General features: G+C 41.0%; 1 protein-coding gene across 1 annotated transcript in view; it reads right to left on the reverse strand.

The window, feature by feature from the left end:
• Positions 1 to 14,197, reverse strand: part of NPTN (neuroplastin) — a 58,698-nt gene extending 44,501 nt beyond the window's left edge. Inside the window, exon 1 of the mRNA XM_072746422.1 lies at positions 13,847 to 14,197. Within this exon, the coding sequence (XP_072602523.1) occupies positions 13,847 to 13,937 (91 nt within the window). The 5' untranslated portion in view covers positions 13,938 to 14,197. The remainder of the gene's footprint in view (positions 1 to 13,846) is intronic.
• Between the last annotated feature and the right edge of the window lie 11,609 nt (positions 14,198 to 25,806).

A 25,806-nucleotide genomic window follows, 5' to 3' on the forward strand; every position in this document is an offset into this window, starting at 1 on the left:
AACCTTTAGAAACAGGTAATAGCATTGCTAAAATCATCACTGCTATGCTAAAATTGAAAGCCAACCTGAAAGACTAAGAAGGTTGATCTACTGAAATAGTTTGGAATTAGCATGTTTCGTATTACCAGCACCAGGCTCCAAAGACCTTAGATGTTTGAGGGTTTGCGTGTTAACCAAAAAAATTCATTTTAATTACTTCCTTGTTTCTATTAAAAAGGGGCGAATATCTCCCATATTAGAGATTTCAAATTTCATAATCACTGTAAAACACACAGCTAGCTTTCAGATTAAAAAATAAACCAAGAGAACTGAAAGGATATTAGTGACAAAAAAATGTTATCAAACCCATATCATGTTAGGTATCATGCTAGGTAATTGAGGTATGCACTCTCATTCTAACACGACTCTGCGAGGTGTGTATTCACCTAATTCACAGGTAAGGAAAAAGGGATTAAAAGAATTGCCAAAAATCAGGACTCTAATCCAACATCTCAAGTTTCAAAATTCATAATATAATCCTTTGGTAAAGTGCATGCAAAATAAGGCCCACTGACAGTTTGATTTGAGTAGTACAGTAATTTTAGAAGTCCAACTTGCAGTGTTTTCAGCCAAAGCATGTATTGTATTTTCTAGTTTAGCAAACCGTACTTGCCTAGCTCCTGTGATAAATGAGTTTGCAGCCTCTGCTTTAAAACATGTTAACAAAAAGAATAAAAACAAGTGAACAGCTGCTCTGCTTGCCTTTCCATTCCTAGAAGAGGTGTGGCTTTGACCAATGGTTGTCCTGGGGACTAGGTTCTATAATCCCATATCTGAGGATATCTATAAGTAGAGAGAATCGTGGAAATATTTTCAGTGGAGACTGCTCTGCCTTCTATGGAGCATTCTAGAAATTTGTGGGTGTATCTTTGGTTGACACATGATTGAGACGGCACTACTAGCCTCTATTGAGCCAAGACCAGAGATCCTCAACATCCCACAAAGTAGGAAATGTCTTACATGTACCTCTTCCTACACAACTTTCAAATGGCATTCAAGATCAAAAAGTTGTTCTGAGCCTAGAACCTGTTTTATTTTTTTTTCCTGTTTTAAATATAACACACAAAGTATTCTTAAATGGTTTAATCATCACTCAATTTTCCAGGAATGCAATTACCATGTAAAGTAAGAATAGACTGGACTTTGTTTCATTTGGAACTTCACCAAAAGTTGTTCACCTTCTCAGAAAATGATATTATCAGTAGCCGTGCCACTGTGGTATTTGTGTCACCTTTACAGCAGGACAACATCAGTCTGCATTTGTAGCTGTCACATTCTTGGTTCTTGTACATATGAATATAAATGGTAGGCTACCTCATTGCCTTCCTGTGCAGTCATGCCTGAACATTTGGACTGAACCAAGTATTTTATTATTATTTTCCCCTTTATGTTACATTTACGTCACTGCATTTTTCTTTTAAATTGTAGGTAGGGTAAAACATCTATGAATTTCATTCAGGGTTGTAAAGGAGAGTCACAAAAATGTATTAAGAAACATGACATAATGGGATCCCTGGGTGGCTCAGTGGTTTGGTGCCTGCCTTTGGCCCAGGATGTGATCCTGGAGTCTGGGGATCGAGGCCCGCGTTGGGCTCCCTGCATGGAGCCTGCTTCTCTTTCTGCCTGTGTCTCTGCTTCTCTCTCTCTGCCTTTCTCTCTCTCTCTGTCTCTCATGAATAAATAAAATCTTTAAAAAAAAAAAAAAAAAAGAAGATAAGAAACAGGACACAAAATATGCTTGACTTTCCCTTCTGTCCTCTATCTATGGCAAGGAGGGGATGGGGACAGGGGATAATAGGATGTTCCTATACCCAGATTTAACTGGAGATGACAGCAGTACTGGGAAGCACACTTCAAAGATTACAGAAATTCAATATCAGCCTTCCCAGGAGAGGGGGGATGATTCAGTGAAACAGTCTTAAAAAAATTAATAGGGGCACCTGGGTGGCTCAGTCAATTAAGCATCCAACTCTTGATTGTGATTCAGGTCATGATCTCAGGCTTGTGAGATCAAGCCCACGGTTGGGCTCCATACTGGGTGTGGAGACTGCTTAAGATTCTCTCTCACCCTCTGCCCCTTCCCCACCTCTAAAAATAGTAACAAAATAAAATGCACATTCTAAGATATAATCATCATTTGTCAGAAAAACCAACCTTGAAATAATCTTGCCCTTCTCATTAGCACTTTATTTTCCTCTTCAATTTCCTATGAACCACCAGAGTTGCAGTTAACCTATAAGGGTAAATACTTTTATAAAGTACAGGGCCCTGTAACTCAAAGATATACGTACATGCCACTTTACAAAATAGCAGGTTATAAAGCACTTTCCCACAAATTATCATCTAATTTAATGAAAACCCTATGGATTATTATACTAATTTTAAAAATAGAAACCACAGCAATTAAAATGGAAATAGGAATTCAAGGCTACTGCCAAATCCAGGGCTTTTTCTACTCAACTACACTGTCCTACAAAATAACATTTTTAACCCAGTTTTTATTTACATTTTATATTTATAGTGGGGACAGAGTCTATCAGTTTATTTATCCTGTAATATGGTCTCCAACTGAGTGTTAGACATCAAATTTATACTAATTTTCTAGTTTCATAAAAATCATGATTTTGAACACTTCTTAAAACGGCCTTAAATATACTTCAAATAAATATGTGTAAGTATAGGTATGATTATGAATAGAATCTCAAGCAGACTCCATGCCAAGAGCAGAGTCAGATGGGGCTCAATCCCAGGACCCCAAGATCATAACCTGAGCCAAAAACCAAGAGTCAGGGACGCCTTGGTGGCTCAGCGGCATGATCCTGGTCCTGGGATCAAGTCTCACATCGGGCTCTCTGGGAGGAGCCTGCTTCCCCCTCTGCCTATGTCTCTACCTCTCTGTGTCTCTCATGAATAAATAAAATGAAAATCTTTAAAAATAAAACAAAACCAAGAGTCAGACTATGTCACCCAGGTGTCCCCACCCTGGAACCTAGTAATTCTTATTATTATTATTTTTCTAGCTGCCTCACCCTGGCTCAAACCAAAAGGACATAAGGTAAAATCTCTTATACTGAATTACTAATATACAGCAACACACCTCTGGTCAAAGGCCTTGTAACTAAAGCTCATGAAACCATGATTTTTTTTTTAGTATTAAAACTGTAAAAAAAGAAAAAAACTGTAAAAAATCACATCCCTCAACTGCAGAGCTAACATCTGCTTTCTCACTCTCTAAATCAGGTGGTTATAATTCAGGAAGTGAAAATTAGAACAGAGCCCACTAGGAAAATGGTGTGTGGCCAGTCACATCTTCATTCATATACTTCTCTTCTTCCAAGCCAAGAATGCAAATATATTGCAAGCCCCAGGGCAAATATCTGAAAAAGGACAATCCTTGAACAGCCCCAGTATCATCTTTATCATATGCCCTCAGACAACAGTGCCCTAAATTTTAAAAGATTTTAGGTAAGGGGAGAAGAGGGTGGGGAACTGCTAAAAACAAAAAACAAAAACAACAAAACAATCTGGAAGCTTGTGCTCACATCCTTCCTGAAAATAGCTTCAATTTTTAAAGAATAAATAAAAAACCCTACTTTGTCATATAAAACAGAACTGAAGAAAACCTATCTAGAAATGTGATGTAACCAAAACAAAACACTACCCTAAAATATATTTTCTCATACAAAATTTGCAATATGGCAATATGCACATTTTAATGACAATTTTGGTCATATTATAACTACTTTAAAAATATTTTTTAATACACAAAACTCATCAAATTACAAGAAGTTTTGTCACTTAAATTCTAAAACAGAGAACCAAAATAGAAAAAAAAAAAAAAACATTCTTCTAATGCTGCAAATTTAGCAAATAAAAATTCTTCGCTATCTGAAATTCAAATGTAACTGAGCATCCTACATCGTATCTGGCAACCTTATACTCTGAACTAATTAAAGTGAGCTTTCACCTCTACCAAAGTATTACAGCACTCAAAGAACAGGCTAGGGCTTCGGTCACAGCAGAATTTTGACCAATGAAGTCTTAAAGAGTTAGTCTGGACGTGCTCTATTCCTGTTGATAAGACTTTAAGAGCTGACCTTTACCATATAAAAGACAAAGCCTATTTTCTAAGAGCCAGTTGTTAAACTTTTATACTAGGCACATGCAGTATAAACTCTTATGAAGTTTATGCTTCTGTGTAAAATACAAATTGGAAAAGTTTCATAGCATAGGTTTTTGATAACTAAACAAAAAAAGTTGTCTGTGAAGGTTATAATAAACAGAATCCTATTCTTAGTGTTACAGGTGGACCCTAAAAGCTACTTTAATGGATTCCAAAGTTAATCTGCCATTTTTCTTGAATTCATCATCATAGAATTTTACTGTTAAAAACAAATTTCTGACCTTTAGAAACTTCTGGAAACCCATTTCACTTCCTCTTCATTTCCATAAAGGTTTTTCCTCCTATTACGGAGCTGTTAAGCCAAGTACATCTAAGTACTAGATGTAAAAGAAAGTCCTCCCTTTTGTTTTATGAGGTCCCTCTCTTTCCAACCAGCTCTTTGCCCTACTTATAAATGGCTCTGACAATGAATGAGTGCAATCAACTATTCTGCTAGTTTCATTAAAATCATCTTAATACTCAACCTACCCTTTTCTTCCTCATGCTCTAGGCTACTGCTCTTCAATACAGCCCATTCATCTTTGGAGACTGCCTAATTCCCTTACTTCATTTACACTGCTACCTTGAAGGTATTAATAGAGAATCCCATCTCCCTAGTGCTCCCTTTCCCTAAATTTAGCTCCTTCAGGCTTTTCTAATAATTCTTATGGAACCATCAATGTAGAATTATCTGCATTTTATCTCAAATGTGGTTGGAAAGTGTTCATAATTATTTGGAGTTCTATCCTAGTAAAAAAACAGTAAACTGTCAGTAGTACCATAATTTTGATATGCGATCACTAGGTTATTTGTCTAAGGGTAATTCAATGACAGTTCCCTGCAAATTATTTGAAACCTCCTTATAGTTGCTCTTTTCTAAGTAGCAGTTTCCTGGTTTGCATTAAGGCCACTTATTTCATCTTCCTTGGTGAATGATTTGATATTCACCATTAACAAATATAATTTCAATGCTGGAGCTGCTATGCTATTTTTCCAGTTGTTCCCCGATGGTTTCTAAGGTCCTAAACTTGTATAATCAAAAAATCCTAAGTTAAACTTAACATATTCCTTCAATCTATGGACTGAAAAGTGTTTCAAGGGTGCCTCACTGGCTCAATCAGTAGAGCAGGTGACTCCAGATCTCAGAGTTTTGAGTTCGAGCCTCACCTTGGGTGTTGAGATTACTTTAAAAGTACTTAAAAGAAAGAGAGAGGAAACAGGAAGAGAAAGAAAAGTATTCAGATAGTTGCCAAGACAGAACAAGGACATATTGTTGCCCTTTTTTCTCTAAGCAGTGTCTAAAAATGAGTAAACTTGCTACTCTAGGATCTGCTTCTGCTTTCCTTTTCCCTTTTCCTGTGGCCAGTGCTCAAGTTATTCTGTTGTCACCAGCAAAGTGCCTCAAACAAGGGTATCAGAGTAAGCATTCAGCTCTGAAATAACAGGTAGTACTCCCAGCCCTGTACTCAACCAGTAACTCAAAGGCAGGGACTAGGGAATAAGGAACCTAAGTTCTAATTTAAAAGGACTATAGGGGTCCCTAGGTGACTCAGGTGGTTAAGCATCCGACTTCTAATTCTGGCTCAGGTCATGGTTTCAGAGCCCTGAGATCAAGCCCTGCTTGGATCAAGCTCTGCATTGGGTGCTGTGCTCAGTGGGAAGTCGGCTTGAGATTCTGTTCTCTCTCTCCCTCTGCCCCTCCACACTCCCCCCTCCCGTGCTCTCTCTCTCAAATAAATCTTAAAAAAAGAAAAGGACAACTGAACATACTAGAAAACTTATGCTTTGATTATGATACTCAAATTACTATAGCTTCCCCTAAGTCCCAAGTTCAGATAGGGAAAAAAAAATCAATATTCTATAACTAATGGCTAATGTATTAATTCAACAATACTATATTTTCCTTATTAACAGTACATGTTGATATTACTGACAAATGCCTCACGAAAATCCTTATCGTGTTTACAATAACATCATCATATTGTTCCAGACTAACATGGCATATAAAAAATAAAACCTAAAACCACTCCATAGTAGAAAATGCTGTTGTGTCTCATCACCCATTAATGAATTATGAAATTGAGATACAAGGTCACAATAGCTTTCTTTATATACATTACAGAGTGCAGATATTGTACAAAATGTTATAGACTTATGCATATACTCAGTCACAAAATCTGTATTTCTGGATCACAAACAAAAGTGTGAAAGCCTTTTTCTAAAGAGCTTTTATATTTTTAGAATCATTTCAACGTAACTGTGAACCAAATTTTTTCTATTTTACTAATATAAGCTAATCTCTCCTAACTGCATTTCAACATGTAGAAAATTTTAGTTTGTAATGTTAATTTTTCAGATTATGTTTAAATAAGCAGCAAGGATGTAGTTATAACTCTTGAAACTAGATGATGAGTATGAGTTTATTATATTACTATTTTTTATATGTTTGAAATTCTAACAAAAATATAAAAAAAGAAACAAGGAAATGGGTCTATTTAAATACAAAGAAATATAATGAATAAATTTATAAATTGAGACTTGAACATATTGTTTCTAAGGACTATAAATCTAGGAACTTTCTTAGATTTAATTCAGGTAATACTTGGATTGCCTTGTTCAAATATAATGGAAAGGTTTAGAGGTCTAAAAAAAAATACATAAGAGACAGGAGAAAGTCATAAATACAATTATTCATGTGTGCCTCACTGTCTCTTCATTGCCTCTACAATAGTCAACTACTTTTCAACCAATAGAAAGAACACAAAATATCTACCTACCTGGCAGTGATTTTATTTCTTAAAATGTTTCATTCAGACTGGCAATTTTCCCAGTGAGTTTAGTATAAGAGCTCTATAACACACCATTCTGCCTTCCTTGAAACAAAACAAAACTACAAATGTCTGAAGTAGGTTTACAAGGCAGTTAAACAGTACCTGCCTCAAAATCAGTTTTTCTTATTTCCAAAAAGTTAGGTTTCTAAACACTTATTAAAACATAAAGCATTCTCTCTCTAGGCCCTTTACTCATTAGAGGTACCTAAGCTGTAAGGTCAATAGAATTGTGTAATTTTAGAACTGGAAGAGAGTTTAGACATTATCTAGTCAAAGTGGTTTTCAAATACTATATCAGGAAGAAAAGAGAATCAATGGCATAACAATATATATACACAAGCACAGTCATGTTTCTTACTATAGTATTGTACATATGGAACATTTTCCTTTATTAGTATTCTATCAGAAAAGGACTTGATGTTTTGTTTTGTACAGTACTTTATACTCAATCACTTTTAAAATGTGAGTATAGGGCAGCCCTGGTGGCGCAGCAGTTTAGTGCCGCCTGCAGCCCGGGGTGCATTCCTGGAGACCCAGGATCGAGTCCCATGTCCTGCTTCCAGCATGGAGCCTGCTTCTCCCTCTGCCTGTGTCTCTGCCTCTCTCTCTCTCTCTCTCTCTTTCATGAATAAATAAATAAAATATTTCAAAAATAATAAAATAAAATAAAATGTGAGTATACATTTGGATAGGATTAAAACTATTGGTACTATCTGTAACTTCATGTTTTCTGATAATAGAAACTGTCATAATATATAGAACCTTAACACTTTCAGAGTGATTTCAACATCATCTCATTTATAGGTCATTGTCCAGTCAATTTGAAGCAATTCTTGGATTTAACAATGATATAAACTAAGATAAAACAAAGGGAAACAAACCATATCTAAACTGATATATTTCAAAAAAATAAAAATAAAAAAAAAATAAACTGATATATTTCTGAAAAATACCATAAAATATACCATAAGCTTCTAGTAATTAGGATTATTTGGAAAGAAAGCCAGTCTTAAAACATTCCATAATTGTTTTCAGAAATGCAAAAGAATACCATTCACTACTTTTTAGTACAAGGAACTTAACAGAAGAGAATTCCATCAAAGCTAACCACAATCTGTTTTAATGAAGACAGGACTGGGTTTTTAAGCTTGAAATATAACAAAAACAAGAAACAAAACAAAACAACCAGCAGGTAGGTGAGGAACATTTAACATGTCTCCCACTAACTTATTGTATGCAAATAAAAGTAGATACTTACGAAATTCTTTAAACCTCATTTCTATACAGACAGACCAATTAATAGTTCTGAGCAATCAGGTCAAAATAACCTCACTTAGGTTCATAAGAACAAAAAGTTAGGCCTACTCTCCGTTTTAGATAACATAGTAAACTGGAATTAGGTACAAATCTTGACTCCCTCTCCTAAATTGAATAAATTCTTGAAAAACAGATAATGGTGTACACAGAAATGTTTTTACATAAAATTACTGCAATATTTCACTTTAAACTTAGTTAGATTACATACATATATATGTATACGCCTATAAAACTAACAATTTATAAATCAACTTATTTTACTGGAGAGGTTTCCTTCCTTACCAACTAAAATTAGGAATTCTGAAAAAAAAAATCCACAAAAACCTCACAAACAAGTTTAAAAAGGCATTTATCTAAGTGCTTAAAATTAAACTCCATGTTATCAATGGTATTTTTAAAAATTCACATGATAATGTTTTGTTTAGAAAGACACACTGAAAGTCAAGCCAATTGTTCACAGGAGGTGATTTTGTACCATTTTTTTAAACACTGATGTGTGAATTTACTTTAAAAGTCCCTGCTCTATTTACTTTCTGACAGATTCTATTTTTCCAGATGCTCAAGTGAAGATCTATTCCTCAGTTTTACATCCTACTTTTCTCCTTGTACTACTGAAAGCTTTCTTCTCTTTCCATTTCTCTTAGAACTTCAGTCTCTACTTCTGATGCTGTCTAGATTGTTACAAACGCAGATAAATTTTCATAGAATTCACCTCTTCCAAAATTTATTTGCATAATTTTACCCAAACTTTTATTGAACATCTGCACAATATCCAATAGTCATTATTTTTCTACATATTTCATTTGTGTAGATGTTAGCTAGTTACCTTCCCAGTCTTACAAACAAAAACTTTTACATAGATCCAGCAAAGTATCAGATTTTACATACATCTTACTTTGAAAAAGTACCTCAAACTAAGTAAATAGTTTACTTTTTTTGGAAAAAATGTTCATTTTGTGAGAGCACTTATCTGATCATATCTGTTCATCTTTGCAGCCCTAGTTAAACAATGACTTTTATTTAAAATAATAATAATAAAGACAATACAGCAACATTTTGCCTTTTACTAATGTCTAAAGATATGTTCCACTAGAGAAAATATTTCATGTCAAAATTGTATTGAGGTAGAAGAAGGGGATTCCTTCAAGATAAAATAGTCCAATTTCTTATGAGGATTTGTAGAACTCAAGTCAGACCTGCAATGATCTTCACTCTTAATTTACGGCAAATGTTTGGACTGTGGAGCACATTTATGTTTAAGGGCTTTTATTTCCTCATTGTTGTTTTAAACCTTGGTGTATTAACAAGTCAGCTCTAGTAAGTCTGACAACACAAAAACCCAATCTGCATCTCTTTCTGATTTGAATCCAGTAACCCTGAAAAACAAAGACTAAGAGCCCAGGAGCAATCCTGACTCAGTAACATGGCCTTTCAACCCTACACCCAAGACCCAATTTCTCATGCTAGGTGCTCCATTTTATCAGTAGTGACATTTGTTAGTTGCCTAAGAGACTGGAGGCTTATAACCTCCTTAGGAAATGCTTTATTCCAAGGCAAACTATGTCTTCTGGTCATTTAAAATCTTATTTGGATTAATTATGTTAAGATCTCTTTGCTAGACATCTGGCATGTCAATTGCGCCACAGATGCTGTAGGTAACATCTGTCTTCTGCCACTCATTTCAGTTCACCCAAAGAAGATGCACAATGAATAGCAAATACATGTCTAAAAACATACTCAGAGAGAGAAAACTGCCAAACTACTGAAGCAAACAGCACTTGACAGAAAAGAAAAAACATTTGTGAATCGTCTATTGCTAATACTGGCACTGTTACAAATGACAATATTCACAACTACCTAGTATCACCCAAGCAAAATGGTTTCTTAAAATTTAGCTCATTGATAATAAAATTCATTAGACTCCTGATTTTCTCCCACTAAGCAGTGTTAATTATCCAATTTTATATTTTCAGTATGAACATATTACATTTTTACACTCCACATTCGTTCATCAGTTAACATCTCCAACACTCCCACTGTGTGCCAGGCACTACACTCCACTTCTCTTTTTCACAACAGTGGGATCCCATGAAAACACAATACCTAACCCATATGAAAGATATTTAGTTCAAAAGGAAGCCATGAAATCTCCCCAACAATAAAATGGAAATACAAACTTTCTCACTAGAATGTGCAATTGCAGAGGCAGCGCAGCTGGTCACTTAAAGTTACATAAGCAAAAGCACAAATCTCTCTGTTCAGGGCCTTCAAAATGGCCTACTTAATTTTATTGAAGATAGTGAGCAACATTAACAATTAGATGTTCAACATATACATGATGAAAAACAATTAATAATGCTACTTTTTAATAGATAGTAACAGTAACCGCCAAGGCTATATAACGAGCAAATATTTAGTACATATAGTTACTGTTATGCTACATAATGCAGCATATGGCACATACAGTAACATATAGTAACACATGTTACATACAGTAAAACAAGTGTTACATATAGTAAAAACTCACTCCCTACTGAAACTCACTATACCCAGGCAGAAATCTAAGCTTTCTAGCCATTTTCTCACAATCTCTGCATCATCCCTAGGAGACTGGCATTATTATAAACTTCCTTTTACAGATGATAAAGCTGAGGTTTGGAAGTATTAAGCACTTTATACAAGATCACTTAACTAGAAGAGCTGGGACTCAAACCCAGGTCTATCACAATCCAAAGTCTGTGGTCTTGATCTCTATATAATACCGTTTGGTTTATCCTCATTCAATTTTAATTTTAAAGCCTAAAGTTTTTAATGCCTTATCAGAAAGGTTTACTTTTTAAAACAAATTTCTTCCTTTAAAACGAATTACATTTTTCTTGATAAATACAAAAACCAGTATCTTAGCTAAGGATTTTACTTGAAACTGTGGCCCTACAAGTCTAAATATTTGGATGAGAAAGTCTTAAGTCTGTAGGGTTATGAGTCACAAACTGAGAAGCAAGATGCCTTGAGGGTCCTCGATCCAAATTCTTCATTTTAGGAATAATGAAAGAGACCTTTTGAAAAACATTTATAATCAGTCTAAACTACTACATACCTAATCCAGAAACACTTAGGTTTGATGGTGGTGGTGTTTTGTTTTTTCTAAACCATCATTTTAAATAAATAATCTAACATTTTGACATCATACCAAGCATGGTATGCATTGTTGATGCACTGTAAGAAAATACAAACTTCATGACCAGATATCAGTCTCTTATACTGCTATTACCAGTTGAAAGCATGAATCTTATAAAGCATGTTACAGAAAGCCATAAAATGGCATCCTTACCTATATGGACTCACACACTCACAAAAACAGTCATTTCTTCCTTAAATTAAATTTACATACATTTGGGTCAACTACAAGCTCAGCTTCACTTCACCAGTCAGGTCATATGACTGAATTCAAGCTCATTTCAAGGAAAAGCTGCACTATGCTGTATTTAGAACACATCTCACTGAGAATAGCCAGTCAAATCTTTGGTAAGCCTATCCAGAAACATTGCTTTAGTTGCTAAGAAACTACAATTTTGCCGTATTATAAATCACTGAAAGAAGCTAAACCACAGCACAGAGATTAAACAGGTTAAGATCAAGAATCTCTCACCTACCCGGCCAGATGAAACCGTGCTATTCCCACAAATCAAATAGCTGAAATCAGTATCAGGCTCCTTTTAAGTCATATTCTTAACACAGGCTAAAAACTAATGAAACGAAAATCAGACTTTACTCTGCGTTCCACCGTGGCCGCATGCTTTGGGGGAAACTGACAAAATATCCACAGACTTCACAAATTCCATGCTAGACGTGGAAAAAATATTTCCTTCCTAACCCCTGCAGTGAGCATTTAAGAGCATGCAGCATACGTAAGATTTGATCAGTGCAATCTGGTACAACACACACTTTTTATTTAACTGATGGTGCTCTTTCAATACTTTATGGATGTATTTTCATCGCGATCTTCAGCATTTTAAGCTCACACTCTCCATGGACAGCTTAACTCCACTGGCTCAATCACTGATTTTTTTTTTTTTTTTTTAACGAACGCCCATTAAATTTCAACTATCCTAACGAGAGTAATCCTAAATTGTTCTAGTATAACGAGACACTGGAGAATTAGCAAAAGTAATTTCTAGTTCACTCCAGTAGGGACTTCTCATAAATTCTTCCCTATATATAAAAATTTTTTTTAATTAAATTTTTTAAAAATCTCTTAAAGGCCGCTTCCACACCACAAAAGCAGAAACTAGTTCCTAGTACTTTTCGCCTCCGAAAGACCAAGTCAGCAGCTGAACCGCATGCAACAGCTTCGCCAATATGCAGAATATTTTCTGCCTGGATTACCCCCCCCCTTCCCCTCCCCTTGCAGCATCACCGTTTCCCCCATCTTCTCTACAGAGCTCCCAAACTGCATCAACCTGATGGTCTCCCCACTATTCCCTGCACGCACGCAGCTCAGGAGCTGCTCCTGTGGTCCTCAGAGAAAAAAATAACGCCTGTTCTGCTTTGCAACTTTTAAGGTCCTCTCCAAACGCGCGGCGTCCAGATCCCGCCCGCCGTCTGCAGCCACGGAGTCCGCCCCGCCGACCAGGGCAGGTGCAGGTCGGCCGCCGGGCCTTCCGGGGCGCGGGGGGGGGGGTGCTGACCCACGGAGCCCCCGACACATCCCCCGCACCGCGACCCCGCATCGCAGCCCCGGCTTCCCGCCGTCTACTCCCTTCCCTGAGGCTGACTCGGCCCCATCCCCACCTCTGCACCGGGGGCACCTGGCTGCTCTAATAAATACTCCCCCCCCCACCTTTCTCCCCCATCCTTTGCTCATTTTTCCTCTCCTTATTTAGAAACTCCGTTCCGCTCTCCCCACCGCTACCCCAGAATGCCCAACACTCCACCCTCCTTAGCAAACCCAGCCCTCTTCCCCACCTCGTAGCAGCCACAGCTGCTCCTCTCTGCGCACCCCTCCCCGCAGCCAGCCCACCACCTTAGCTTCCCCACCTACCTCCCCTCCCCCCCCCTCCCCGGGGCTCCCGTACGCGGCTCAGGATGCTTCAGGACTCCCCTCCCCTCCCCCCACCGCGGAGTCTCCCTTATTTTTCAGGCTGTCACCGGCCTCGCGGGCCACCCCCCCCCGCCCTGCAGAATCCTGCGTGACCCCGGTGCCCGGGACCCCCCCCCCCCCCGCCGCGTCCTCCCGGGGAGCCCGGCGGAGACACCGCTGCCGCCGCCCGGAACACGGACACCGTCTCGAGCAGCGGCGCCCCCTCGCCATCCGCCCCCGCTACTCCAGCTCCCCGCGCCGGCTCCCCGGCGTCCCCGCCCCGGCCCGGAGCGCCGAGCCCCACGCCGTGCGGCCGGCTCCCCGGACTCCCGGCCGGGTGTCCCCCGCGGGCGCCCAGCCCCGCCGGCCCCCGCCGCCCCCGGCCCCCGCCCGGCCCGCCCCCGGCCCCGCGCTCACCGTTCTGAGCGGCGCCCGGCCCCGGGAGGAGGGAGCCAGAGACCAGCAGCAGCGAGAGGGCCAGCGCGCTGGGGAGCGACGAGCCCGACATCCTCCCTGCGGAAGACCGAACAGCGAATGGGCCGGGGCCGGAGCCGGGGCCGGGGAAGGGAGGGGAGGGAGGGAGGGGGCGGGCGAGAGCGCGAGGGAGTGAGCGAGGGAGGCAGCAACAGCCCGGCTCCGTCCTTCTCCGTCCTCCTCCTACCGCCGCAGCGCCCAAGCCTCGCGAGATCTCCGCTCCGGGCCCGTGGGCGGCTAAGGAGCGACGGCGGCAAGGCTCGCGAGAAGAGGCCCCCTCCCCACCATCCCCCGCGCGCGCCCGCCCCTCGGCCTCGGCGTCCCGCCCCTGCGCGGGCTGATTGGCGGGGAGCGAGGTGGGTCACGTGCCGAGGGCGACTCAGGCCACGTGACGGGGGAGGCGGGGCTCCCCGGGGGCGGGCCCGCACCCGGGAGGAAGCTCCGGGGAGGCCGTGCGCTTCCTACTTTGCCCCAGCCTCGCCTTTGCTGGAGCTCGTGGCCGCAGGATCTGATGCACCGCCGTGGTTTTACGCCTTCCCCTCATTGTCTGCAATCAAAGTCCTGCGGTTTCCTCCTTCTGCACCGTGACCTCAGACGCCCCCGGGGCACCTGGTTCCAGCCTTCCCGCTGACCCCTCGGTCTCAGCGTGGTCCTCGCCGAGCGCCGTGTCACCTTGTGCTTCCTGCGTCCACATCTGCTCCCGCCGCCTGAGATGGCCTCTTTATTTATTTTTTTTTCCGCGCGCTTCTCTTCCTCCTCCCCGGTTTTGACCTTATTTTTTAGTTCCATAGGCTCTCAGGGCCTGAAGTTCAGGTGGCCTAATTGCGCATCCGTTAGACAGTGAAGTTCTCCGAGCAAGTCAGCAGGTGTTAACCTACGCGAAGGATCTGCAGGAGCATCTTTTTTATCGAGTACCCGCTTAGTACCAAGTTCTCGCATCTGCTGTGAAACCCAGATGGGAAGATAGTCCCCCCCATTTCCACGAGGTTCGCCGCCTGGCCTATCAGAGGAGCAGGAAGGAGGACGAATGACTGTACAGCTAGACGAGCCCTGGGAAAGGAGCCGGCCGAGTGCTCTGCTCTGGCAGTGTGGTCACTAGTGTTTGCATGGAATTGACAAATGCACTTTTTTTAAAAAAAGAGATTTTATTTACTTATTCATGAGAAACACAGAGAGAGAGGCAGAGACACAGGCAGAGGGAGAAGCAGGCTCCATGCAGGGAGCCCGATGCAGGACTCAATCCCGGGACCCTGGGGTCACGCCCTGGGCCAAAGGCGGCGCTAAACTGCTGAGCCACCCGGGCTGCCCGACAAATGCACTTTTTAAGAGTATTTTCTGTGTGTGTGTACTGCTATCAGCATCTTCAGCCCTTGGCCAACAAAGGAGTTTCTGTAGCTTAGCTCATCTCTGACTCAGAGCAGATATCCTGGGAGTTGTCAGCGGAGTGAAATTGTGAGCAGGCAAGTCAACAGTCCTGGGGATCTGACTCAATGCGAAGATAGAGCTCGGGGAGCCAGGGTGAAGAACACTTATAAGACCCGCACACTCCTAAGCCAAAGCAGTCTCAAGCTTTCAACATGAATTGGCAGCTGGTGGTTCCAGACTGAGCTTTCGAGCAAACACTAGGAGTACAACTGCGGCTGGCTGTTGATGGAAATGAAAGCAATATCCTCCAGAACCGTAGGTGTGTGCAGGAACCAAAGGTTGGCCGGTGTCCTTGGACAAAGGCCTTTCTGCAGACAGCTGTGTATGTCACACCACGGGGCCGCCTGTGGTGAGAGAGATTTTCAGCTGGTGGAAGTTTGGTGGGATGCAACCGGTCGGCTGGTCGGCTCCATCATAACCGTAATCACCATTCCCATTTAATGAGGGAGCCTCATGACAAGGGACCCTTGTAAAATGACTGTGTTCATTTTGTAAGTAGAGAAACTGAGGCCAAGGAAGGCGTGACCCGCCCAAGGCCTGAGTGTTAGTGGTAATCATTAATACCAAACAGTCTGGTTTGACTCCTTCCGGGCTCATGGCAGGAGTGCATTTCCTTGTACCCTCAAATTTGGGAGTGGCATATGAACTGCTTTGGCTGGTGAAATATGAGAAATGACACACATCATTTTCAAGCAGCGGCACTGTGATTCCATTGCAGACATTGTAGCGTACTCTTTTCCTTGTACGGAGATCAGTGATGGTGAAAGCGTGTGTCAAAATGAAACATGTCAGCCTGGGTCCCTAAGTTAGCACGATAAGCCCAAGCCTCCTGCCAACCTACATAAAGCAGGTAATGTCTGTTGAGTTAAGCTACTGAGATTCAGAGGTTTTCTTTCTCCCAACTAGAGTAGAAAAGTGAAATTTACGTCCATCCCACCACCCACACAACTCCCATTAGCTGTGTGACCTTGGGCAAGTAACCTAATCTCTCCCTATTTATCTGTCAAATGGGGCTAATGATAGTACCTACCTTATAAGATCATAGGAGGAACAAATGATCAATTTATATACAATGTTTATATTAGTTTCGGGTGCATATAAACACTCAAATGTTGATTATAATGATAATAAATAATTGCTGCAATTCTAATTCCAGCCCTATGCTCTTCCCACTACCTCATGCTACATACCAAAAAAAATAAAAATAAAAATACAAAAAATAAAAAAAATTCATTTGGGAAAAAAATTTTAAGTACAATATTACCATCAACTCTCAAAACCTGCGATTATGAGGACTCCTTTTACCCAGGAGAAAATAGCATAAAACTCTACGTGATAGCAGTGGTACTTTTAGACATCTTTTGTTGGAAAAATACATGATAACTAAAACCTTCCAATAGCTCAGTAGCCTCTTTAAAGGAATTTAGGAATTTGTATTTTTTTCTTTTTTTTCTTTTCTCTTCTCTTTTCTTTTTTCTTTTCTCTTTTTTTATTTTCTTTTTCTTTTTCCTTTCCTTTTTCCTTTTTCCTTTCTTTTTCTTTTCTTAAGATTTACAGACGCTTAGAATCTCCCTACAGGTAAGGGCAGCTGTGGGGAAGGATGGCTGAGCTCCTTGCAATATCTGACAAGAGCCGTAGGGGTCCTCAGTGCTCAGGCTGAGACTCACTGTCCGGGCCTCCAGGGACGGCTTGGAGGTCCGCGTTCCGGGATTGACAACGCCTCCTGGTGGCAAGACCTAAAATAAATCATTCCCAGTTGAAAGGTTTCTGGTGGTTTTGTTTCATGTGGTTCACTTGCCCTAGGAAGGATGTCAGTGAAATACGGTGATACTAGAGTTGACTCTGAGTTTCCTAATGGTTCCCCCACCCACCCACACCTCCTGCAAAGATCTCTGTTCATTCGAAGCTCTTTCCATTCAGATATACCCCCTGACCATCTTGATTGCTGTCATCTACTGACCTCCCACATGATCTTCCCCTGCCCCTTCCAACTTCTCCCACCATGCTTGAACACCATAGGGGAGTTTAACATCCATATCGATAATCTGTTCAACACCCTGGTCTCTCAGTCCTTTCATCTTCTTACCTCCAACAACCCTCTTCGCTAAGCTACCCTTCCAAATTCACACTCTTGACACTTTAATCACCCCCAAAAGGGCCCATCTTCGAAATATGAAAATAAAATGCCTCACTCTCCATTTACCACCTCCCGTCCTTTCAATTCTGTGTGCTAGGACCCCATTTGCTATAATTCTTCAACCTCATTGAGACCTCTAATCCATTAATCCCACCAATTATTTGTCCATTCTTCATTTCCCTCCTGGTCCAGCTTGGAGTCCATGATTCATCATTGTAATCATTTCCTTACCCACCTCAACCTCCAATATACTTTCCTGGAAAAAAACGCAATCTGGCTAAACACTACAGTCTAAGATGAGCTTTCATGCCTGCACCTAAACAGCTGAATGTTGTCAGAGAAAAATCATACAAGCAGGCTGAATGACTTCATTTTAAATTCCTGGTCTCAAACCTCAAACAGGTACTCACCACCACCCAGCAGTCCTACTCTTCTTTATGTGGTACACAGGAATTTGCAATCAAGTGGTCACATGCAGGAAATGTGCATTTCTTTCATGTTCTGTAAATCAGATATGATTCATTTGAGCACCTTTCTGATGAGATGACAAGAAATTCCATTTTGCTCATTTTGAGCTTCCCTCCCTGCTTCCCAGGGTAATATGAAATTCCTGGGGTTTTATGCAGCCCAGGCCATTAATGGGTTTTATTTGTTCATTTGTTTAGTTCACTTTGGTCACTGCTGGTTTGTGCATTGCCCAGACCCACATGGTCCCTTGAAGATGAAGGGTTCGGTGCTTCCTACCATTAACCTCACTAGCTTCACCCCACACCACACTCCCTTTCAGTTCTTTATGACTATTCTGCTCCTACCCACCTTGGGGCCATTGCACATTCTATGACCTTTGCCCAGAACACTTATTACCCACCCCCTTCACCTCATCTGCTTCTCATCCTTCAGATTTCTGCTTCATATCATCCCTCTTTAATATGAAAATTAAAACTACATGAGATACCACTTTACACTTTACACACACACATTTAATCACTTAAAAAAACTGACAATAGGGGTGCCTGAGTGGCTCAGTTGGTTGAGTGTCCGACCCTTAGTTTTGGCTCAGATTGTGATCTCAGAGTCTTGGGATGGATCCCCGCATCAGGCTCTGCACTCAGCACAGAGGCTGCTTGAGGTTCTCTCTCTCTCCGCCCCTCCCCCACCCCACAAGCTCTTGCTCTCATAAATAAATAAATAAAAATCTTAAAACACACAATAGGAAACAACCCAAATATTCATCAACATGTGAATGGATAGGTAAGATATAGGCATACAGTAGAATTCAATTCAACAATAAAAAAATGAATGAGGGCAGCCCCGGTGGCTCAGCAGTTTTAGCCCCACCTTCAGCCCAGGGTGAGATCCTGGAGACCTGGGACCGAGTCCCACATCTGGCTCCCTGCAAGGAACCTGCTTCTCCCTCTGCCTGTGTCTCTGCCTCTCTTTCTCTCTGTGTCTCTCATGAATAAATAAATAAAATCTTTTTTTAAAAATAAAATTAAAAATAAAAAATGAATGAACTACTGATACATGCAATAACATGAATAAATCTGTTTATACAAAATTCTAGCCAAAACTGATATATAGTGATAGAAAGCAGATCAATTACAATGGTTTCCTGGGAGATTGATTTGAAAGAAACACATGGGAACTTTCTAGGGTAATGAAAATTTCCTCTAAATTGATCTGAATGATGATTACACTGGTGCATATATTTGTCAAAATTAATCAAAACTATACCTCAATAGAAAAAAATGCAAAACAAAACTATACTGTTGTCAGAAAAGACTTCTCTGGACTCCATAACTCAATTAACCCTCACTAGTACATACTCTCATTGCTCTACGTACCTCTTCTTCATCTCATTTATCAGAGTTGGGATCTTACATTTATTTGTGTATTTAATCACATCTGGTTCCTTCTCTGGACCTCCAGGAGAAGGAAACCATGACCAATTTGTTGACCACTGTCTCTCCAGGGCCTAACAGAGTGCCTGGCCTACAGTGGGTATTTCATGAATATCTCTTGAGTGAATAGATGAGTCACAGGGCTGGACCCCAGAATCTGGGATTCCTGACTCTCAGTCCAGTGTTCCTTACATTCTACTGCTCTGACAAAGGAGTCCAGGCCTACCTCAGGTCCCAACTCTAATCCTGCTTGTTCTGAGAAGCCATCTCTATTCACTATTCATTAATCCCACAAATCTGAGTGCCTCCTGTGTGCAAGGATATGGATGTACAATGGTGAACAGCTTATGTCAGAGTGGAAAACAGACACTGAACAATAATGATTCAATTCCTTAATTATAATTTTGATCTGTGCTAAAAGTAGATATATCATGATATATCTTATGATAAGAGAGTCTTTTATAGGGAAACCTAACTAAATATGGAATAGGAAGAACAGTCCAGAAAAGCTCTTGGAGGAAGGGAGCTTCAAAGGAGGCTTAGGAGTTAACCAGGCAAAGATGGGGTAGGCAAGGGCTGAAGAGGTCTGTTCCAAGGGGGTGGAGCTTCCCAGTGTGAAGGATCTGAAGTGGAGGGAGTTTGTCAAGGGCAACAGAGAAGCCAGTACACCTGGAACTCAGAGAGCAAGGTGTAGGGAGGGTGTGTAAAAGGAGGTTGAAGTCAAAAGAGGGCCACAGGGGTGAGATCAGCAATGCCGTAAGGACCATGTGAAGGATTTGAGATTTTGCTTACCTATCGACAAAGCTGTAGGTTGGTTCCTACATAAATTTAGTCCACAACTTCCCTGGTTAGAAGTATAGTAAATCTCTCCATAGAGACTGTATACTGAAGCAGAGTGAATAGTGAAGCTGTGCTCTCCATATGCCTCATCATGTGCTACTCTCTATCACAATTTCCTTCTATTAATAACATCTTGTTTTACCTGTCCCCTCCAGGCTCAACTGTGCTGCAGGGAATTAAGGGAAGGGCCATTTGTTCCTTGGGTTAGAACATAAACGGTGGAAGCCCTCCCCTAAGGCCCTTGTATGCTGTCCCTATAGGAAAAGTGAATGAAGCATAGAGGACAGAGATCAGTGTGGTGGGTCCAATCCTCCCTTGACACAAGGAGACTCTAGTGATTCCCGAGGCTGGATGACCAGTCCTCAATTTTTCCTCCTCCAGACGCCAATAATGTATCTGTACCATTGAAAAATGTTATCAAGTCTTGTACAAGAACAATGGGTTGATATATCTCCACATCCAATCTCTCCATCTAGAATATGAGCTCATTATAACTGCCTCTATCTAGTATGTCATGGCTTTTCACAGATTATAAAGCATTTTCATATTCATAGTCCCATTAGTTCACTTGGTTATCAAAATCCTATTTCACAAACAAGGTAACTGAGGTTCAAAAAGGAGAATAACTTGCTCAAGGCCCCCAACTGGTGAGTAATAAAGCCAAATAGGATTTGAACCCAAGTCCTTTGGACTCCAAAGAGAATGTACTAAGGATGGCTGAGTCACTAGCTTGTAGAAGACTATTGCAATCTCCTAATATGACCCTCTTCAGACAGCATAAGTTTTTTCTGATGATGAAGCAAGGTCTTTGGGAAAGATCTGCTGAGGTCAGTAAAAGCTGGCCAGGAGTTTGGGGTGCAAAACATTTCTTCAGGAAGTACTTTGGGTAGCATCTCTACCCTGATAACCAGCATAGAGATGGGGCAGAGCAACTCAACAGCTAAGTTAGGCTCTCTTTGGTGTTAGAGATGGGGTTTTAAGGACTAATACATAACCCTCTCTTAAACCCTGCTCAAATTTGGAAACAATTGAAAGACAGACATAGGAATCGAGTATTTGACTGGATAAGTCTGCCAAATTCTGGGGCCAAATGTTAGCAAACCTATTTGGCTAGCAGACTAATCCATGTTCTCCAGCATCACCTTTACAAGGGAGGATATTTTGATCTCCAAAGTGATGTTGGATAACATGGATTAGTCTGCTAGCCAAATGCACCTGCTAACACTTGGCCCCTGAATTTGGCAGACTACCCAGTCAGAGATACCGGCAGAGCGAGAAAATCATAATTCTCCTGCTGCCACTGGAAAACTTAGGGCACCATGGAGATACAGACAAACCTGCTGGTCCAGACAAAGTGGCAGGTCCTATGCTTGCTGAAATCCTCCTATGCTTGCTCACCAGAAAAAAAAAAAAAAAAAAAAAAAAACCTCACTACTGAGCCCATGGGGAAAAGCAAGTAACAGGAGGTAAGGAGTGTTAAAATAATGAAGTAGTTCTCCACCCTGACCACATATTAGAATCATCGGGGGAGCTTGAAGAAACACCAACGCCAATATATATGTGCTAATATCCAGGTCCCAGCCCCAGAGATTCAGGCTTGGTTGGCCTGGGGTGGGGCTCGGCATATGTGGCCACGTAATGCACTCTAATGTGCTGTAATGAGCTGCTTCTCAAACCTGGGTGAACATCAGGTCACTTGGGAACTTTTTAAAATCCCAGTCCCTAGACCACAACAATTAAACCAGACTCTGGAGGAGAGACCCAAGCATCAGTATATTTTTAAGACTCCAAGGTGATTCCAGTATGCAGCTAAAATTGAGAACAGGTGCTCAAATGCAATCTTAAAAAAAAAACCCTAGGTATGTAGCAGAATGACAAAGAAAACTGTTAAAAACCAGACTTCTGGTTCCCACTGTATTCCTGTGGACCTGTCACTGGTGTTATTAAATTAAGAATCTGCAGATTATGACCTGCTGAATGAGGGGACCCAGGCTACCCACATGGAGCCAACAAGTAGTTCCCTGAGTGTCCCCACTTTGGGGAACTGAAAACTCCAGGGGCCATTTTGATCAAAGGCACCATTTCAATATATGCACACAAAGAAAATAAAGTTACAAGATGTATTACTTACAGATCCCATAAATAGGAGTGAGAGGGTGTAATGAGCCTGGGCAAAGGCAGACGTCTGTCCCAAGTCAGGAGCACGAAGGACATAAGAGAGCAGGGTAGCAAACACCTTTATTTATAAGGTGGTTGGGGTGGAAGTCACTAACTTTTTGCAGCCTCTACCCTGAATGGTGTTTATTAAAAGGTACCCCTGGCATAAACACTCCTAACTCTGGGAAACGAACTAGGGGTGGTGGAAGGGGAGGAGGGCGGGGGGTGGGGGTGACTGGGTGACGGGCACTGAGGGGCACACTTGATGGGATGAGCACTGGGTGTTATTCTGTATGTTGGCAAATTGAACACCAATAAAAAATAAATTTATTATTAAAAAAATAAAATAAAAGGTACCCCTGGAAGACCAAAGCAGGAACTTGTGGGGAAATCCTAACCTTGGTTCCTTATCTAAATGTCGAGACTCAGTGTGAGCAGGGTTGTCATACTGTAAAATGAAACTCAAAATAGCTGTTTCTTCATGACATTCTGATTCAGTAGGTCTGGGGTGGACCTGAGACTTTGCTTCTAACGAACTCCCAGGTAATGCTGATGCTCTTGGTTTGCAAACCACACTTTGAGACCTGCACAGGGCATAGCAGAGAAGTATTTCTTCCATCAGTTAACAGAGCCAGAGGGAAGCCAATGTGATAACTTTCATCCCCGGAAGTCCATGGAAAAATCGTTATCAGTCCAAAAAAAGAAAACAAAACAACCACAACAAAAAGAAATCCATTTGACCCATATGGCGTTTTAAAGAGGGTTAATAAGCTCCTGTTTTGGATACAAAATCAATGCCCAGAAATCAATGGCATTTCTATACACTAACAATGAGACTGAAGAAAGAGAAATTAAGGAGTCAATCCCATTTACAATTGCACCCAAAAGCATAAGATACCTAGGAATAAACCTAACCAAAGAGGTAAAAGATCTATACCCTAAAAACTATAGAACACTTCTGAAAGAAATTGAGGAAGACACAAAGAGATGGAAAAATATTCCATGCTCATGGATTGGCAGAATTAATATTGTAAAAATGTCAATGTTACCCAGGGCAATTTACACGTTTAATGCAATCCCTATCAAAATACCATGGACTTTCTTCAGAGAGTTAGAACAAATTATTTTAAGATTTGTGTGGAATCAGAAAAGACCCCGAATAGCCAGGGGAATTTTAAAAAAGAAAACCATAGCTGGGGGCATCACAATGCCAGATTTCAGGTTGTACTACAAAACTGTGGTCATCAAGACAGTGTGGTACTGGCACAAAAACAGACACATAGATCAATGGAACAGAATAGAGAACCCAGAAGTGGACCCTGAAATGTATGGTCAAGTAATATTCGATAAAGGAGGAAAGACTATCCATTGGAAGAAAGACAGTCTCTTCAATAAATGGTGCTGGGAAAATTGGACATCCACATGCAGAAGAATGAAACTGGACCACTCTCTTTCACCATACACAAAGATAAACTCAAAATGGATGAGAGATCTAAATGTGAGACAAGAGTCCATCAAAATCATAGAAGAGAACACAGGCAACACCCTTTTTGAACTCGGCCACAGTAACTTCTTGCAAGATACATCCACGAAGGCAAAAGAAACAAAAGCAAAAATGAACTATTGGGACTTCATCAAGATAAGAAGCTTTTGCACAGCAAAGGATACAGTCAACAAAACTAAAAGACAACCTACAGAATGGGAGAAGATATTTGCAAATGACATATCAGATAAAGGGCTAGTTTCCAAAATCTATAAAGAACTTATTAAACTCAACACCAAAGAAACAAACAATCCAATCATGAAATGGGCAAAAGACATGAAGAGAAATCTCACAGAGGAAGACATGGATATGGCCAACATGCACATGAGAAAATGCTCTGCATCACTTGCCATCAGGGAAATACAAATCAAAACCACAATGAGATACCACCTCACACCAGTGAGAATGGGGAAAATTAGCAAGGCAGGAAACAACAAATGTTGGAGAGGATGCGGAGAAAAGGGAACCCTCTTACAGTGTTGGTGGGAATGTGAACTGGTGCAGCCACTCTGGAAAACTGTGTGGAGGTTCCTCAAAGAGTTAAAAATAGACCTGCCCTACAACCCAGCAATTGCACTGTTGGGGATTTACCCCAAAGATTCAGATGCAATGAAACGTCGGGACACCTGCACCCCAATGTTTCTATCAGCAATGGCCACAATAGCCAAACTGTGGAAGGAGCCTCGGTGTCCATCGAAAGATGAATGGATAAAGAAGATGTGGTTTATGTATACAATGGAATATTACTCAGCAATTAGAAACAACAAATACCCACCATTTGCTTCAACGTGGTTGGAACTGGAGGGTATTATGCTGAGTGAAATAAGTCAATCGGAGAAGGACAAGCAGTGTATGTTCTCATTCATTTGGGGAATATAAATAATAGTGAAAGGGAATATAAAGGAAGGGAAAAGAAATGTTGGGAAATATCAGGAAGGGAGACAGAACATAAAGACTCCTAACTCGGGGAAACAAACTAGGGGTGGTGGCAGGGGAGGAGGGCGGGTGTTGGAGGGGAATGGGTGACGGGCACTGAGGTGGACACTTGACGGGATGAGCACTGGGTGTTTTTCTGTATGTTGGTAAATTGAACACCAATAAAAATTAATTTTAAAAAAAAATAAGCTCCTGTTTTAAAAGGAATAGACTGTGCCACCCTGTGGCTAGTGCCAGAATGCTCAAGATGCTCTCCAGGTCACTCATCTTCCCACAGCTGGGAAACTCATTTCTGTTGTTTCCATGTTAATGAACGATTATAGCTGTAAGAGCAGTATCTCTTTGATATTGTCTCTTTCTCCTGAGAAATGCTCTGATCCATGTGAGTCTAATGAGACCATTCCATTCTTTTTTTTTTTTTTTTTTTTTTTTTTTTTTTGAGACCATTCCATTCTTACAAGACTCTTTACCCCGGTTTGATTCAAGGGAGGTGGCAAGTCTCCAGCCAGGCTACTCAGAAGCCCTAGGAAATGTTTGGATTAAAATCCAGGAGAACCAATCTCTCTTTGCTTAGTAATGTAAGCTATGAGATGTGAGAACTGAGGCGTCAGTGGCAGGAGTCCTGCCACTTGCAAGAAGCCAGTCTTCAGGGAGAGGATGAAGCTGATCAAAAGAAAGCAGCAATGTTCCCTCTCCACTGTGAGCTTCTCAAGGAGAGGCATTATGTAGTGCTCTATTTCCCAGTGTCTGCCATAGTTAATAGCACAAAGGAAGAGGGGCAGTAAGTTCATAAAGTTTTATTGAGGTATAATTAATAGACAATGAACTGTACCTATCTAAAGGGTACGGTTTGATAGTTTTGGCATATTTATACACCTGTAAAATTATCATCGTTCATCACCCCAGAAGTTTCTATATGCTCCTTTATAATCCCTACTCCCACCTCTCCCCACCTTCCCCCCTG

This window comes from Vulpes vulpes, unplaced genomic scaffold, assembly GCF_048418805.1.
Source record: "Vulpes vulpes isolate BD-2025 unplaced genomic scaffold, VulVul3 u000000746, whole genome shotgun sequence".
Classification (NCBI taxonomy): Eukaryota; Metazoa; Chordata; class Mammalia; order Carnivora; family Canidae; genus Vulpes; species Vulpes vulpes.